This window comes from Triturus cristatus, chromosome 6 (genome assembly GCF_964204655.1).
Source record: "Triturus cristatus chromosome 6, aTriCri1.1, whole genome shotgun sequence".
NCBI lineage: Eukaryota > Metazoa > Chordata > Amphibia > Caudata > Salamandridae > Triturus > Triturus cristatus.
Window position 1 is genome coordinate 1,587,671,105 of NC_140589.1, and position 18,656 is coordinate 1,587,689,760.

An 18,656-nucleotide genomic window follows, 5' to 3' on the forward strand; every position below is an offset into this window, starting at 1 on the left:
GAGTTACTTATTGATGGTGTTTCTCTAACGGTCTTTAATGTCTATGGCCGACTCGACCTGACTACTTATTTTGGCCTAATGTTACAAAAAAAATGCATTCAATATAAAGATGAATTTTTGATTTTAGGTGGTGATTGCAACCAGATTATTGATCTATTTCTAGATCAGAAATCAAATGTTCGCTTTGTTTCCCATAAATCCCGTAAACATTTCTATACCACAATTTCACAAACTCACCTTGTTAATGCTTGGTTCCTGTGTAATCCAGATGCAACAGACTTTTCCTTTTTTTCATCCGCTCATGGGTCATTTACTCAACTGGATTGTATATTTCTTTCTAAGTCTTTGTCTCAAAACCGTATTTCACCTTCACTTATTTCTGACCATGCCCGGTCATTACTGATTTTGATTTGCTCTCTCCACATCCCAGATTCAATAGATGGCGATTTAATAACTCTCTTTTACAGGGCCCCGTTTTTCTTCCTCAGTCAATGCCTTTGCTAATTAATTCTTTTTATTAAATGCAAAACCAGATACCCTTTCTCAATTATTGTGGGACACCTTCAAAGCTGCTGCCTGTGGCTTTATTATTGACTATGTTTAAAAAAAAAGAAACATTTCCTCAACCAGCACTAAATTCTCTTAGCTAACATTAAACAATGGAACACCAATATTATACTACTTCTTCTGACACTACTCTACAGAAGCTTGTTTGTGCTAAGCTCAAACTTAATAAATCCTCTACTGACAATGCCTCTTCTATATTATTGCATAGTAGTGCTCGATAATATGGTGGTCGCAATACGGTGGGCTCCCTTTTGGCTAATTATCTAAAGTCACAGAAAGAACGTTCCCTCATTAAATCCATTCAGTTGTCAGATGGGACCCTTCTTTTTAAAGATCGGGATATTTTGGAAGAATTCACAAAATGTTATCAACAGTTATATGCCTTTGAGCCTCCTGCCTCCACTTCTCATATTGATGACTGTCTTAGTGATATTCCTTCTCCTTTTCAGGATACTCTTAACTTCTCATTTCTTGAGTCTGATTTATTGCTTGTAGAACTTTCTAAAACTTTAAATTTTCTTTAAAAAGGCAAAATTCCAGTACCGGATGGTTTTACGGTGGAATTGTATTTACATTTTTCAAATGTATTACTTCCTAAGCTTTTACAACTTTTTCTTTATTTTCAAGAGACGGGTAGGGTGGGGGGCATGTTTCAAGATGCAATCAAATGTCTAATTCCTAAAGAGGGTCGCAATCCTGTCTATTGAAGAATTACCATCCCATTTCTTTGGTGAATGTGATTTATAAAATATTTGCCAAAGATCTTGCTTTGCGACTTGATCCTATCTTATCTCACCTGATTGGTAAAGAACAATGTGGATTTGTTAAAGGTAGATAATTCTTGGTTATTATTTAATGTCTTAAATAAGGCTCCTCATCTTTCTTATTCCTTGGCTGTAGTTTCCATTGATGTGGAAAAAACATTCAACAGAGTTGACGGATCTTTTTTGCTTAAAGCTCTTACTTGACATGGATTGGAAACTCTTTCGTTTCTCTTATTTCTCTACTTTATATAGCCCCTCATGCTTTGGCTTTAGTTTAAAGTCATACCTCTCAGTACTTTCCATTACAGCTAGGGTTTCATCAGGGTTGCCCTTTATCACCTCTTTTATTTACTCTAGCCCTTAAACACTTTTTGTCTCGTATCCATAATAAAAGATATATATCTGGCTTTCAGTACAGTGATTGACATTTAAAGTTATCCACCTATGCTGATGATATTCTGCTTTTTGTTTCCAAATCAGATGTTTCTATCCCCCCTTTATTGCAGGAAATTTCTGACTCCTCTTTAGTTTCAGGATACAAAATTAATTCAGATGAACGGGAAATTCTCCATTTTACCAAATTTTGTGTAAAGCAATATTTTGACTCTACTGGTATCCTTTGGAACAGTTCTAAAATGACATATCTAGGTATATAGTTTACTAATTCTATTTTAGATAATGTTAGAAATGGGGGTCTCTAATTGGCAGAGATAGGTACCTTAGTCCAAATAGGGATGCTTGCTTCAATTCAGGGTAAGGGGGATGCACACTTTAGATTAGGCCTGGGCGGTAAATTCCGTTCCGCTTGCGGAATTTGCTAAATTTGGGTAATTTCACGTTCCACGGAATTGCCCAAAATTCTGCGATCCGCGGCTTCGCAGAATTTTTTGCTTGTTCGCGCTTTCAAAATGCGTGTTCGCAAGATATTTCTCCCCGAGCATGCAAACAGCATACACGAACAAGAAAAAAGTATCGCAAACGGGCGGAACAAGCAAATCCGCATGTTCGCGGAACTTTTGCCGATCGCGAACCATGACGGACCGGCGCTGAGGCTTCCCGAACACGGAACACCACGCATTTACAAGTAACTTTATCCTCACTAAGGACTTATTCGAAGGAGGCAGATCACCCTTTTAACCTCCATCTTGGATAAACTCAGTCAAATCACAGAGCGGTATCTCTACCCCGTACTTTGCCAGCTGCAGCACAGACTAGACTTACTGTCTGTAACCAGAGGCGCTCCAACCTACACTTACTCTGCCCTGAAGAAGCCCATGCATGGGCGAAATGCGTTGGCTGTATTGAACCTCACCGACATCATGAATAAAATACAACTCTAGAAATACAAGCAACGACGTGGACTCAGTTTTTACTTAAAACTTGTTGTACACATCTAATTACGCTTTGAAGTATATTGCCTCTCATACCCTTGTGACAACACTTTGGAAGTTAACCCCTGCTCACCCCCTGGGTAGCTTGGCATGAGCAGACAGACTTATCTCAAAGGCAACATGTAAAGTACTTGTACTCAAAACACACAGTAATACAGTGATAATAACACAAATGGACACTACACCAGTTTAGAAAAATAAAGTATCTTTATCTAAACTCAACAAGACCAAAACAACAAAAATCCAATGTTCAAGTATTAAGTCTATGACTTTTAAAGGTTTCAAACAACTTAGTCCATAGAAAACTATGGATGCGTGATTTCTCTCAAAGTACCTGTAGTTGTGACAAATTCACAGGGTCAAACAGCAGCATAGATGGGAAGTGTCGAAAAACCAATGGACCAATGGTCCATTGGTGATGCGTCAGGAAAACTTGCTGCACCGGTTTCTACAGCCACTATCCCTCTAGGCATAGTTTCTTGCAATGTATCGGTTTCTGCCGTGGCACGGCGATGCGTGGGGATTCTTCTTGCACCGTGGTGTTGCGTAAGGAAAACTGTTGCAAGAACAGCGATGCATCAATTTTCTTGTAGTTGTGTTGCTTTTCCAGCTCCCAACAGCAGGAACAACCTCCAGAGGCCCAACACAGTCACAGGCACCTCTTGGCAGGTCAGAACTCCCAGCAAGGAAGTTCAGGGGAGCTGGGGATATAGTCTTTGTGTGCTGGAGACTTCAAAACAGGCGGCAAGCTCTACTCAAGCCCTTGGAGATCTTCTTCAATTAGGGGGACACAGCACACAGCAAAGTCCTTGTCCTTTCGTTGGCAGAAACAGCTACTGCAGGCCAACCCCAGACAGCACACAGCAAAGGGGCAGTGCTCCTCCTCCAGTTTCTCCAGCTCTTCTCCTTGGCAAAGTTCCTCTTGATTCCAGAAGTAATCTAAGGTTCTAGGGTTTTAGGTCTAATGCTTATACCCCAAAGTGTCTTTGTTCTCTTTGTGCAATGGTGTCTGAGCCCAGTCCAAACCAGTTCTGTCCTCACTGGTGTGGTGTGACCGCAGGGGGTGGACACAGCATTGTGCAAGGGAGACAGGCCATATTCAGGTGCAAGGAAATCTCCTCTGACTACTCTAAATTCAGCCAGGGTCTATTCAGCCCAGCTCTGAGTCATGCAGGAAGGGCCGGGCACACCTCAATCCCCCCCAGTGGCTGTCTACAGTGAATGCACATCCCCAGCCCCTGTCACTTCAAAACCAGACAGTCCATACACAAACAGGAAGAGCTACACAGAATGATCAGACAAGAAAATGCCTACTTTCTAAAAGTAAAAGACACACAATTGATGGACAGACTGCAGAACAAATCAAAACATTCTCCACCAGTCAAGGGATCTGGGTTTAATCCATCATTCTTTTGCTCACCATGCCACCCCAGCTTAGACCTGGCCATATTCAAATCAGTCTTGACCCTGTGCCTCATGGGAATAGTCTAGCCCGAACTGCCAAGCCAGGTCCTCCCTGGACCGGAAACAAGCATCCTAGGACCGGTTTCGGGGTTTCACCCCTCTTCAGCCAGGATAGCTTGAATCCAGTGGCACAGTGAGCCCGGGACCTACGTCTAGGCATACCCGGCGCACTTAGGGCGAAAAAGCAAAAGACACACAATTGATGGATGGAATGCAGAACAAATCAAAACATTCTCCCCCAGTCAAGAGATCTGGGTTAAATCCATCATTCTTTTTCTCACCATTCACCTTTCTAAAAGTGGCATTTTCAAACACACAATTTAAAAACTATGTTTCCTACAAGATGTGTTAATAAATTCTCAGTTCAGAGATCCTAAACTTTATTTCGCTATCTTTTCCCAATGGGAATTTATGCTTGTAAGATGTTATGAAGCATTTCCTATTCTCGCCTATGGGCAGGATAGCCTTTCAATCGTGAAAAACGAAATTGGCAGTATTTTCTTTTTAGGACATGTCACACACACCAATACATTTCCTACCTTTCACATACACTGCACCCTGCCCAGGGAGGTACCTTGGGCATACCAGAGGGGTGCCTTACATGTAAGAAAAAGGAAAGTTAGGGCCTGGCAAGTGGGTGACCTTGCCATGCAGACATGATAGTTAGCAAACTGCGCACAGATGCTGCAGTGGCAGATCTGAGTTACCTTTTCAGGGCTACTCGTGTGGGTGGCACAATCAGTTCTGCAGGCCCACTAGTAGCATTTAATTTACCGGCTCTGGCACACTTCAGGGCACTTTACTAGGGACTTAGCAGTAAATCAAATATGCCAATCAGTGAGAACCAATTGCAGCAACAATTTACACAGGGAGCACTTGCACTTGCACTTTGACACTGATCAGCAGTGGCAAAGTGCCCAAAGCATCTAAGCCAGCAAAACGAAATCAAGCACAGCATCACAAATACAGGAGGTAGAGGTAAAAAGGCAGGGGAAACCACACCAAAGATGCCAAGTCTGAAAGATAGAATTACAATCAATATGAAAGAAGGCTTCAATAGAGTTGAAAAACTTCTTTCTTCTTGGAATCCATTATTTCTCGCATGGTGGGGGCATCTTGGCTCTATTAACTTGATGATTGCTCCCATTTTTTTATATATTTTGTCTATGATTCCACTTTATATTCCAGACATTTATTGTAAAAACCTAGATTCATTACTTTCCAAATTTATTTGGAATAATAGAAAAACCTATACTCTCCCTAGCACATCTTAGGAAATCTAAATCCAATAGAGGTGTGCTTTTTCCTGACTTTCTACTTTACCATAAAGCTTTTTGTCTTCGGGAGGCTTCTGAAGGGTTCCTTTCTGATTTCTCTCCCTTTTTACCTTTATGGTGTATTAAAAATAGGATTTCTCGTTGGCTAGGGCATGCGCCTAAGCCAGGCAGAAACCACCACTCCAGTCAAGGCAAGGGAGTTACACGCTGAGGATAACTCCTGTTCACCCCCTTGGTAGCTTGGCACGAACAGTCAGGCTTATCCCAGAGGCAATGTGTTAAGTCAGAGGTCTTCAAACTTTTGGATGCTGAGACCCCCCTGTCAACATTTTGAGGCGTAAGGACCCCCTCCTGACAAAAAATTCTAAACCAGTTGACTAAATTGTGTGGGATGAAAATGTAAATGAGGTTATGTGATGCCGCGTATTTTGGGATAGCATTGCTTCATCATTTTGACATTTTTTACACACAGTAACACGGAGGAAAGATTCCACCCCATCAGTACCAGTTTATAACCAAAATACAGCAATTATCATCAGAAAGATTTCAAGTCAACCTTTGTGAAGGGGCTTCCACTCCGCAGGAATACGTGCTGCCACATTAGAAGCTCACCTGGCCCTGACCGGGAGAATCAGGGGTCCCTTAAAACCCTGACAGTTTTGTGCAGAGTTAAACAGTTTACCCATGCAGCTTTCCTCTCACCCCCTCCCATCCATCCTCTCTCCTCTCCTAACCCCGGATCCCTCTCTCACTTTGCAGGCCATTTTCTTTCACCCCTTTTTCCAACTTCTGAATTCTCCTCATTCAACCTCTCACTTCACCTTTAATCACCTCTTGCCATTCTGTCTTTTCACTGCCCTCATCTCTAACAGTCTCTCACATTTATCTCATAGCCTCTCTGGCCCTGTCAGCTCTCGTGCCCCTCAGCACTTCTCATTCACCTCGTCTCTCCATTCACATTTTTGTCTTTTTGTATCTTACACCTCTCCAGTCCCCCCCATTCATCTTTCACATCTCCCCTTTGTTCTAACAGAAGCCCTCCCCTTTGGCTCACACTCACTTCTTGCGTGTCCACACTTCTCTTCGGCAATTCACATTTCTCCTCATCCCTGACCTCTTCAATCAAATTCTCTCACTCCCTTGCTGTCCTCTCTCATCCTCTCATCACCAAGCATACGGGTCGGACCCGTATGTTCCTCTCGGCAGGTGCCACTCTGCTTATTGTTCCCTAATTTAAGAAGGCATGAGTTGTCGGTCTCGCTGTTTTGATGCAGGCCGCACAGTTATGGAATGTGCACCCTCCTTTGCTTTGCTCCACCAAGAATCTATTATCCTTTAGGAAGATATAAAACCTTTCTCTATCCTCTGTAGGTTACCCCATTTGGCTGGTTCTTCTTCTGTGTGTTTCTCATTTGCCTTCAGGCAGTAGATGGTTATTAGCCCCAGGACATCTTTTGGTAATAGTAGTGCATTACAGATGTAAATAATAATAGGCAGAAGCAGGGGCGCCACTAGACCAGAACTTCAGGGGGGGGCTAACACTCCCAGTCAGGGCTGGTCCTAACACTGGTCGCACCCAGTGCAACAGTCTTTTTTGATGCCCCACCCCCGTTTCCTCCTTCTCCATGAATTCCTTCACTGCCACTCACCAACAATGCACCACATCTCTCTATAGCACCTTTCTGACAAACATTTCATTTTTTATAGCACTACTCATAGTTTACTCACACTCATTTCTGTGTGCACGGTGAGCGATGCAACAGTGTGAGAGTAGGGCAAGAGGAGTGACTGCAGGGTGAGTGAGGTGGCGTATGAATTTGGGTGCGGATGCAAGTTCAGAATAGGATGAATGAATGTATGATTACTGATGGGCATGTTTGAGTGAGTTGCATATTGAGTAGTGAGGGGGACAGTTGAGTGAAGTGTCACATGAGTGCAGGATGAGTAGTGTACTCATGTGACTGCAGGGTGAGGTATAGGGTGAGCAGCACAAGTGCATTGTGAGTGCAGAGTGATCACTGTGAGTGCAGGGTGAGCGGGTGAATGGTGTGAGTGCATGGTGATCAGTGTGAGTGCATTGTGATCGCTGTGAGTGCAGGGTGAGCGTAAAAGTGAAAGGTGAAAATGATGAGTGAGTTGTCTGAATGCAGGGTGCATTCCCAGACACTTGAAGTAACTCAGCATGTTATTGACGGCGGCGTAGAGTTTAAGATCTAAGTTAAACTATTGCGGCATTAATCGGGGATCGAGGGTGAAGGAAATAAATAATGTGCTGATCCTGCAACAAACTTCCAGTCCTATGGTTAGGGTAGCCAGCAGATTATTTTGATGGCCCAGTCGGTACAAAAAAAAGCAGTCACCTAAAGCTGTATTTTCAGTACTTATCTGTGCATACTTCGAACAGCAAATATAAATAGAAAGCACTTTTAATTGTGTTCTAGGGCTGCCTCAATGATCCATGACTGAAAATTAAAGAGAACAAAGACAGAAAAGTCATATAACGAATGAATACATACTTTTTAATTTCTAAGTCTATTTAGTGCCAAGAGGAGATCTTTGCAGGCTCTTTAAACAAAACACGGCAGGCATTATTCTTTTGGCAAACCTACTTTATATTTCTTTCCATGAAATGCATTCTCACACTACAGCAATAAATGTAAAAGACAAATGTAAGGAATAGGCTGAGTGGGGACCCAGGGGGTACTGGAACCAGGGATAAAACCTAAGCCTCTGTAACCAGTTTGCGAAGGCATGTAAAAATGCAAATGGTCTTTAAAGACCTGTGAAAAACAAAGGAGTGCTGGAAATAAGACTCCAGACACTGCCCAGCTGAGCCCCCAGCAGCTCGAGTTTCACTGCAGCAGCCCAGACTGAGACACAGGACGAGGGAAGACGGAGGGGGGGCTGAAGCCCTTGGGCCAGTGCAGAAGTGTGACTGGGAAGGCGTGACCCCCTTTGCATCACTCCACGGCCCCCCTGGGGGTCGCGCCCCACAGTTTGAAGACCCCTGTGTTAAGTGTTTCAGCAACACACAAACAGCAGCGACACACTAGGCACACCACAAAAGAAACTCCACACAAGGTTATATCAGAAATAGCCTTTGCATTACTCATAAAACACATTAGAACGTAATCACATATATACTCTGTGCCACCTGTCACTTGGTATGACTTTTTCACAGAGTTAAATACACTACAGGGGCAATCGGGTCATTTGTTATGTTATGTTATGTTATTTATTCTTTTGTATAGCGCACGGCTACTCAAAAAGAGTGTCCCGGCACTTATGGAAAAGGAGGGCTGCAACACAATAACATAACACCGTTCAAAAAAAAAAAAAAAAAAAAAAAAAAGGACCGAATGCCAGACAAATACATGCAGGAAAAACAGGCTACTGGGTAAACAGCCAGGTTTTAAGGCCTTTTCTAAAAGCTAGTAGGCTGGTAGCTCCCCGTAGAGTGAATGGCAGAGAGTTCCACAACTGTGGCGCCAGTAGTCCAAAAGAGCGGCCTCCCAGGCGAGCTCTCTTCACACGCGGAACAACCGCCAAAAACAGGGATCCCGACCTCAAAGACCGGGTCGGCTGATAGAAGACCAGTCTCTTTTGAAGATACTTTGCTCCCACCGCGTGGAGAGCTTTGTAGGCCAGAGTCAGAGCCTTGAAGACGATCCGTTTCCGGATCGGGAGCCAATGCAAAGTTTTCAACAGGCCCGATACACTGGCCTGTCTATTTAATCCAAAGATAGCTCTCGCAGCAGCGTTCTGAACCACTTGGAGCCGCTGCAGCAAATACTCTGGCAGGCCCAGGTAAAGAATGTTAGAATAATCCAACCTGGACCCGATCAAAGCCTGCACTGTCAGTTTCCTATGCTCCTCAGACAGCAGGGGAAGGAACCTCCGCAGCATCCTAAGGATGCCGAAGCAGGTGCCCGACACCCGGAGGATCTGGGATTTCAATGTTAGCCCCTTATCCATCTTGACCCCCAGATTCTTGGCGACTTGGGAGGAGCAAGACGGGGGAAACATATTAATCGGCCACCAGGCCTGCCAGTCTGGCTCTGTGTCGCACCCAAAGAAGAGTACCTCAGACTTATCGGAATTGCACTTGAGGCTGTTCAGTTGGAACCATTGAAAAACAGCCCCAAGGCAATCCCGGATGCTCTCCCCGTCAAAGTCTCCTCCTCTCTTACACGAGAAGAGGAGCTGGGTGTCGTCGGCGTAGGATACGATCTGGGCCCCATACGACTCCACCAATGCCGCCAACGGGGTCATGATGATGTTGAATAGGGTCGGGCTCAAGATAGAGCCCTGTGGGACCCCGACTCCCAGAGGCGGCATCACGGCGGAATCTGGCGAGGCCCAGACCGTTTGCCGGCGGCCGGCTAGAAAGGAGGAAAACCAGCCGAGCACCGTCCCCCGCAGACCTATCTCAGAGAGTCTTGCGAGAAGGCCATCATGGGGGACGGTGTCGAACGCCGCCGACAAGTCCAACATCACCAGCATGGCTTTGCCCCCAGAGTCCAGAACCCCTTTAATGGTTTCTGAGACCTCAAGGAGCGCAGTCTCTGTGCTGAGATGGGGACGAAAACCCGACTGGGTGGCGTGCAAGATCTCATTGGTCTCAAGAAAATTGGAAAGCACAACCTGAACGTGCTTTTCCAAAATCTTCGTGAGAGCCTGCAGCAGAGAGATGGGCCTATAATTGACCGGGGCCTTCGGGTCTAGGCCTGGCTTTTTGAGCAATGGAATCACCATCGCCTGCTTCCAGGCGTACGGGACCACTCCCTGACTCAGCGAAAGATTTAACAGCGGGTTTGCCAGTGGATTGATCACCTCCGCAACTTTCGCTAAAAATTTAGCAGGGCATGGGTCGAGGGGCGAGCCCGATTTGAGATTGCCCATTAGCGCTAAAGAGTCAGGGGCAGAGAGCGGAGGAAACACACTCAGCGTCACACCAGGCCCAGCCCGCGGGGATAAAATGGCCTCAGGATTAGTCTGGCCCATGGGCCCAGGCGATGGAAAAGAATCCTGTATGCGTTGGATCTTGCTCGTAAAAAAATCAGCAAGGTCCGAAGCCCAGGTACCAGACGGTTTTTCGTCCGAGGTGTTAGACCATGGGGAAATAAATTCTCTCACAATGGAGAAGATCTCCTTGCAGGAGTTAGAAGCCGCTTCTATTCTCCTGGCTAGATATGCTTTTTTTTCCAGGCGAATGTCCCGGTGATAGGCCTTGACCACCGTTTTATAGGTCAGCTTGGCTGCAGTATCATATTGTGCCCGCCAAGCTCTCTCGGCCACCTTACACTGCTGCCGCGTAGCCGACAGTGCTGCGGTAAACCAAGGCGCAGAGACCCGTTTCGGTGTCAGGCGGGATGTCAGATCCGGGGCAAGATCATTCAGCCTGTCTAGGAGCCAAGCTTGCAGGGTCTCCAAGTCCCTATCCAGATCGCCAGAGAGGGAACATGGATGATCCACCGCAGCCTGGGCCAGCATCTCTGGGGTCACACGATGATATGCCCTATGGACACGACCCTGTTGCTGTGCCAAGGCAGCCACCGGTTTGACTGTGCCTTTGATCGTAAATTTGGCAAGCAAGTGGTCTGACCATAGTACTGGTATAATCTCAATCACCTCGAGAGGGGAAGACGAGAACACCTGGTCAAGAGTGTGCCCCTTCTCGTGCGTAGGCTCCTGCAAATGAGGAATCAGTCCCAACGGGGCCATAGCCTCAGAAAGTTTGATAGCAGCAGGGTCAGACGGATCATCCATCCGAAAGTTAAAATCCCCTGCCACGATGCAGTGTTCCGCTTTCAGGGCCAGCCCCAACAACACGGAGTCCAGATCTTCAAAGAACGTACCGGGTGAACCAGGTGGTCTATACACAAGTAATCCCTTAACAGATTGATGTGGAGACAGAGTGATAGAAAAAGCGAGAGTCTCCGAGCCTCGGATGTCCTTCCCTGGCAGGATCGCACAGGGCGTGCCTTTCTTGACCACCAATGCCACTCCACCACCCCTCCCCTTGGCTCTATCCTTCCTGAAGATGTTATAATCAGGCGGGATTGCCGTAGCGACATCTGGGTTGGAAAATTCACCCCACCACGTCTCAGTAAGCATAAGACATAGTGGCTTCACTGTATCTAGGAGCTCAAATATGTCTTGCGCATGTTTACACGCCGACCTGGTGTTTAATAGCATGCAGCGATAACCCACACTGAGGATGTTATTGTTGGGACGTGATAACTGAGCGCGGTTAGGGCGTCAGCCACAGCCAGGGCAGCAGAGTTTCCCGCGATGGCGTCCGGGAAAGAAAGTGCGACAGCCTGTGACCAGGGTGTCAAAAGAGCGCAGTTCCCCAGGGGAATAATGCAGCACTGGTGTCCCAGGGGGACACATCCCTGGTGTTTAGAATCCTACCCGCCGCTCCGATCGCCTCCGGGACGCTGACGGGCGCAGACGGGCAGGACTCTGGCTTGACTCCGGCGTGAGTTCGGCGCTACCGCTGCGCGTCACCGCTGCGCGCAGAAAGCGAGCATTAAGTAGGGCTCACCTGTGGTCCTAGTGAGCGCTAGAGCGCTCAAACAAGTGGCACACTTTGTCATGACCATTAGAACTCACAATGTACAGTTAGAGAAACCAACCTGCAACTACTGGTAAAAGGTGCTCCTAGCACAACACATTAGGCATAAACATCTTAGGCATACATCCTAAATTAGCCCCAGTGCACCACAGTAACACCTGTCATGGTGCACCTCTCATTAGACCCTCTTGGGTGTAACTATAATTGCCCATGGGCAACAATATGCCACCATGTCCCCGAGATACCACTGTCCCCCAAATGGCAGTCCCAGTGCTACTGCGCTCTCTACCTGGACTGAGTGGTAGTTCTGGGGAGACTCCTTGCTCCACCCAGGCTCGGGGGCCTCTGTCAAGGTTCACCCCGAGCTTTCAAGACCTATAACAAGGCCTTTGCCCCAAAAGTAGGGCTGTGGGGCCAAGGGTTACTCTGGCAGCTGCCCACTACCATCCAGGGCGGCTGCTACCCTGGCCACGTGCAGTGACGCTGACTCTGCTCCTCACCTTGCATTTTCCCTGTCTTCTGGGCAAGGGGGAGCACTGCTTACCCATGTGTGGAGCAACCAAAATGCTCCTGCCCCCGACGTTGTGGTGCGTCCGGGATCTATTGGGTTCTCCCAGACCAATGTTTCCAGAATCCCACTGGAGAGACACAGGTGCCTCTTCAGCTGCGCAGTCCATGCGCAGAACGCCTTTCCCACAGTCAGGCAGAGAAGACATGCGGGGCTCTCCTTGATACCAAAGGAGCCCTGCCCACAACCAGGTGCTCTTTGCCTGGCTTCCTGCTCCAGCTCTGTTTCCTCCGGCTGGCACCACCCACGGTCAGGCACACAGACTGCCTGACTTCTGGGTGCTTTGCAGGCTTCAGGTGAGGCGTCCTCTCTGCCCACACCTCCGGTCCATGGTGTGCTGCTCTCACCGCGTTCTGAAGCAGGAGCCCACCTCTCCTTGTTACGCAGCATTTATCGCCACTATTTCAAGCATACCAAACTTGATCACACTTCTCCTCTCATGTCAGGAATTACCACCAAAATACATACCAGGGAATCCCCAATGCATTCGTATGAGAGGGCAGCCTCACAGTAGTGAGAAACCAAAATTGCAGTTTGTCACTACCAGGACGTGCCACACAGTCAAGGCACATGTCCTACCTTTTACCTACATTGCACCCTGCCCATAGGGCTAGCCAGGGCCTACCTTAGGGGTGACTGATATGTAGTAAAAGGGGAGTCACAGACGTGGCACACACTTTATGTGCTACGTCACAGCAGCAGTAAACTGCGCGTGCAGGCCCAGCAATGGCAGAGGCCTGAGACAGGTTTAAAAGGCTACTTTGGTGGTTGGCGCAATCAGCGCTGCAGGCCCACCAGTAGCATTTAATTTACTGGCCCTGGGTACATGAGATACAACTTTACAAGGGACTGATAGGTAAATTAAATATGCCAAACAGGTGTAGACCAATCTTACCACGTTTATCATAGAGAGCACATGCCCTTTAACAGCAGTGATAAAGTGCTCAGAGTCCTAAAACCACCAACACTAGGTCAGAAACAATACCAGGAGGAAGGCAACAGGTTCAGGGATGAGCCTGCAAAAAGGGCCAAGCCCAACATGGTGTGTTATTGAACATTCTTTATTTACACCATTTTGAGTTACAGAAGTTCTTGCCTTTTCCTCAAAGACTGCTGTTACCTCTCTCCCGCTATTTAAACATGCCTGCTCTTTGTTGGGTCCCTAATATCACCCAAGAGTTCTTTCTACTGATGACTTTCTCCAATATCCCTTATGGTACAATCGTCTAATTATTATTAATAATAGACCTCTTTATTGGAAGGCATGGAGACTTAGGGGCATAATTTGGGTTCAGGATTTGTTTGATGGTGTTCTATCCCTCAATTTCAGGATACTTTTCATTGTCCTTGGTCCTTTTGGTATAAGTACTCAATTCTTATAGAGGTGTTTCTGGATGTTTTTTATTCACTCACGGCATCTGTCGATATTCCCAAGGATATTTCCCTTCTCAAGATACTTACTCTCTTCTAAAAATGCTGCTTTGATTTTTAAATATCTGTAAGCCCCAAATCCTGAGAGCATTAAAACTAAATTTGAACTTGCTTGGGAGGCTGATTTGGGATGTGTTTGGAGCATTGGTTTTTGGTAAGGACTTGGACTAGATCATTTAAAAATCTCTAGATCTGCATCCACCACTCAAACTCTGTTCTTTTATATCACAGACTATATTACACACCGGTATCTATTACCAATTTTTCCACGCACAAATAACTCGTTATATTGGTCTTGAGGCCATCCTTTTGCAAATTTGTTACATCTTCTTTTTATTTGCCCACCTATTGCATCCCTTTGGAAAATTGTTTGGTCCCGTATTTCACTTGTTTTCAATTTACAATGTCCCATATCCACTGTATTACTTTTTCTCTGTAATTTATCTGATACTTTAGGTTTAATTTCTTGTAAACATGGTTTATTTGACCTTATGTTAGCTTTAGCCTTTCAGCAAATTACATTAAATTGGAAATGTTCCTCTAAAATGTAACTTAAAGCTTGGAGAAATTTTTGTTGTCAATACCATAGGTTAGATGTTGCATTTGCTTCTTCATGTCAACAGCATGTAAACAGAGACTTATTATGGTTACCGTTAACTTCTTATTTGAATAAGGTTGTAAATCAACAGGAGTTTTTCAATTTCTCCGAAAACTTTAAACCTCCATGAACTGTTCTCTCTCGCTCTCTTTTTTCATTGTTTTTGGCCACTATATTTATCGTTTATTTATTTCAACCATTCAAGTTATTTTATATTATTATGCAATGTCATTCAACCCTCAGTTGTATGTTGTACAATTTATTTTATTTCTCATCCTATCCTCCCCTTCCAATAATTTCTGTTAAAAATTGTAATCAGCTTTCCTTTCTGTTACGTTATTATTCTCACCAATTGGTATTTCATACATAATGATTGTATTTTATTGTTTGCAATTTTTATTGCTAATAAACGTAATGAAACATAAAAAGAGGCGTAATCCCCATAATCTCCTCCATTCGAATTGACTTGTTTGCATTTTTTCTTTCTCTGGGAGGGCACTGCCTGCAGACCATGGCTGCTTCCCTCTGCAGAGCCGCTGCATGCCACATTGATTGCAAAACATGGCCTCCATGGGTGTCCTCTGACTGCGTCCTGCCTCGTCTCCAGTCCATGGAATGCTAGTGTCCGAATGGTCTCAACTCTACCTTCTACCATGGTTGGTGAGAAACTCGCAGTTCAGTTTCTGTCGTCCCTCTTGGACGTCAGACGTTCCAGTGTCGAAGTCACCCTCTTGTTTTCCATTCGAGAAGTGGACGAGGGACTCTTTTCACGTCTTTCAGCAGTGCTAAATTAAATCTGACCCCATCAACTGTTTACACTTTTGTTTCCTGTGGTGTGCGGATGTATTTTCAGTTTGTAAGAGTCAAAAATTGACTAGAATGTTCACCACTTTTCAAACTTGTGTCCACACGCGATCTGTCCCTGCACCTTCCTTACCTGGCTTTTTGATGAAGGAAAAATCCCTCTTCCTTTGGGATACTGAGCTTTACTGAAATTGAATTAAAATGACACAAGCGATACATTGTTGTGTAAAATGAGTGATGTAGATTGTGGCGAACGCATGTAACAGATTTAAAGTTACAATCTCATACTCGAAATTAATTTCAATTAGCCTTTTACCATGTTCTTTTGAATGACATTACTTCACTTTTTGATGATTGAATGTAATTGCAAATGAAATATGGCAAGGTACTTAAAGTGTAGTATGATGGTACAGTTTTTAGAACATGTTTATAAAACATTAATTGACTAGATGGTTTTTTATCGGATCTGTATATAGATGTAAAGATAGGTGAAATGACCTATGTATATCTTCTTTTATGATACTTCGTATGGTAAATATGTAATGATTTTATTTTTTATGCCTGCTTATTTTCTATTTATTGTAATCAATGATTAATGCAATAAAGTATTTTGACTACTACTTAAAGTGTAAGTGCAAAGTTAAGTCGACCTATACTACATTAGAGGTTATTTTGATAACTTTATTCAGTGGTTCATTAGTATAAGAGCACATTTTATCAAAATAACTAGGTGTTGCAACACACATTCTGATTCATACAGAAAAACATTCCCAGTTGCAAATTGCAAGAAGTGAAACTTTTTAGTCATCCCTTGGGATCACGTGACACAGCACTTTTTTGAGGCAGCCCTAAAATCACCGGATTCACTCGCGCGCAGGAGGCTGAGAGGCACGCTGCGACTGAAGTGAAAGACAACAAACACTGGCAAACATGTCTCTGGCCATCATTTGCCTGTTCCTTGCTGTGGGTTCCAGTTTCGGATGCCACTCCGTTTGTCGCTGCTTGAACAGGGTTTTCACCTGCCAAGAAAGCCATGTGGTCCAGATTCCGCGGGACATTCCCAGGAACTCGACTGAACTGTAAGTACCGCACCAGAACCCAGCGCTCACGTCCGGGAAGCACGTGCATTGATTGCCTCGCGCTCTGCTGCCAGTCAGTCATTTTTGAAGACATAAATACTGCTATTTTACAGTTAGTTTTAAGGACGGGTTTTGTTTGAGATGCTTTCCGTAGGTTGATAAAATGTGTGGGATTGTTTTCGCCTGTTTCCAAATGAAAGTTTGCCATGCTGAGACTGTTTCCTTGGACCTGATTATTGAGAGATTTTGTGCAACTCACGCGCAACATTACAAAGTAGGCTCTTCCAGCGGGAACTCTTCGTACAGTACTTGGTGGAAAAATAATCATAAAATGTCCACTGCAGACTGTGCTATATTATTCGGTTGCTAGACGCGAAGACAACATGTTGGCGCATCTTTTAAACGTCGTGATCTGTTTGCAGTTCTCTTTATGCAGCTCACTTCCCAGAGGCACGTTGTTGCTGTTGCAGACATGTGTTCTGCGAGTGTGAAGGACTGCAGTCCGTGCTTAAGTGCAGATTTAGCCGGGGTAGCAACATATTAAAGCCGTGCTTTCTTTCACGCAACCTTGATATGTATATTGTTGTTCCTGTTTTGCATTCCAGCGTTGGATTTTATGCATTCCACTGTTGACACAGCAAATTTGCATCAGTGGCCAGGCAGCTTTGCACCACAATTTGCACTAACCAACCAATGCAAAATGTCTTTTGCACTGGCCGGGCACTGAAAGAAAGGCTTTTACGCCAACCAAAAGTTTCATTTTGCGCTAGCTTCTTAGCACAAAAGCTGATGGAGAATTGTCTTCTAGGCCAAAAGTGCAAATAGTTCGGTCACCGGTGCACTTATTGTGAATCGCACGTACGCACGCTCGTGAAGATGATTCGTGGAAGGACCTCAGTATTTATTGTCATTGGTCTATGCTTACTTAGCTGCTCTCTAGTCATTTCCACTTTCGCTTTCACTGCTCAGTAGACATTTGCGCAGTAGACATTTGAGGGTCCCAAAACTGCCCTTCATTTTAGAACAGTTTTTTTGTTGTTTATAAATGACAGCTCGTCAGTGGTGCTACTGAACTTCTGAAAGTATATATACGGTGCATTAGTCCTGCCCTCATACATTTTCTCCTGTGCCCTGGGGAATACACATTTTAGAAACTACACAACACTGCCGTACACACGACTACAGCGTTTTATTATGATATTGAAGAAACCGCGAGTGAAGGCGGGACTGTTTGCTATGCTGCCTCCGAGTTCTATGCATTACTGGAGAAAGTATTTCCAGGTACACCATTTTGTGACTTCTCTTCATGAAATCGACTGCATCTTACTGAATGTTACTGAACAGCGGTAGATGCATCTGTTGGAAAAAAGAAAACACTACGGGCCTCATTTATTGAATTTTAGGGTAGGACAGCGCAGCAGGTAACCTTGCTGCGCTATCCTATGCCAAAGTAAAATGGCAGGAATGCAGGCAGTACGATGCGTTCCTGTCCTTTCTGCCTGCACGGTCTCCCTTTAAGCAGCCTAGTGTCAAAGTAGGCACCCTTGCACCATGGTTCAACCTCCGCTGAAGGCAGAATTGTGTTTGTGCAAGAAGAGGAACCTTCCTGCACAAAAACAATTCTAGGAGGAATTTTCCTCATTCTATGTGCTGCAAAATGCAGCACACTTAGAACGAGGAAAAACGAGGAGAAATGAAATAGTTCCTCCTCATAACGCCTCACCGTGGGAGGCGTACAGATTATTATTTTTTTTTTTTTTTTTTTTTTTGAAAAAGTTTTTATTGAACAATAATTCGGTTACAAGTATGGGCCTACAACCACCCGGGCCGGCCGCTAGGTACATAAGGAAATATACACATATCAAGGCTGCAGTCAGTTCCCAGGGCACTGCCCCGCAGTGGCTCAAGATAGTTCTCGAAGAACAGCAAGTGTCAGTCCAACAAAAACAGAAACAAAAGGAAAAACAATAAAAACAAAAGGCGAGTTACGAGGGATACCAGTGCGGTTCAGGCTCCCCCCGGGAAACTCCAGTCAGAACATTTGAGCAATCCGCTAAAGAGAGGAGTACCGGGAGGCCGGGGACGGAGGGGGGGGGGGAAGGGGGTCAAGGGAGATGAACGTCCATATGTAGT

At 45.1% G+C, this 18,656-nt stretch overlaps 1 protein-coding gene across 1 annotated transcript in view; it reads left to right on the forward strand.

Moving 5' to 3' along the window:
* Nucleotides 1-16,294: 16,294 nt before the first annotated feature.
* FSHR (follicle stimulating hormone receptor) overlaps nt 16,295-18,656 on the forward strand; it is a 2,004,148-nt gene continuing 2,001,786 nt past the window's right edge. The window contains exon 1 of the mRNA XM_085609366.1: nt 16,295-16,523. Coding sequence (XP_085465492.1) covers nt 16,375-16,523 — 149 coding nt within the window. The 5' untranslated portion in view covers nt 16,295-16,374. The remainder of the gene's footprint in view (nt 16,524-18,656) is intronic.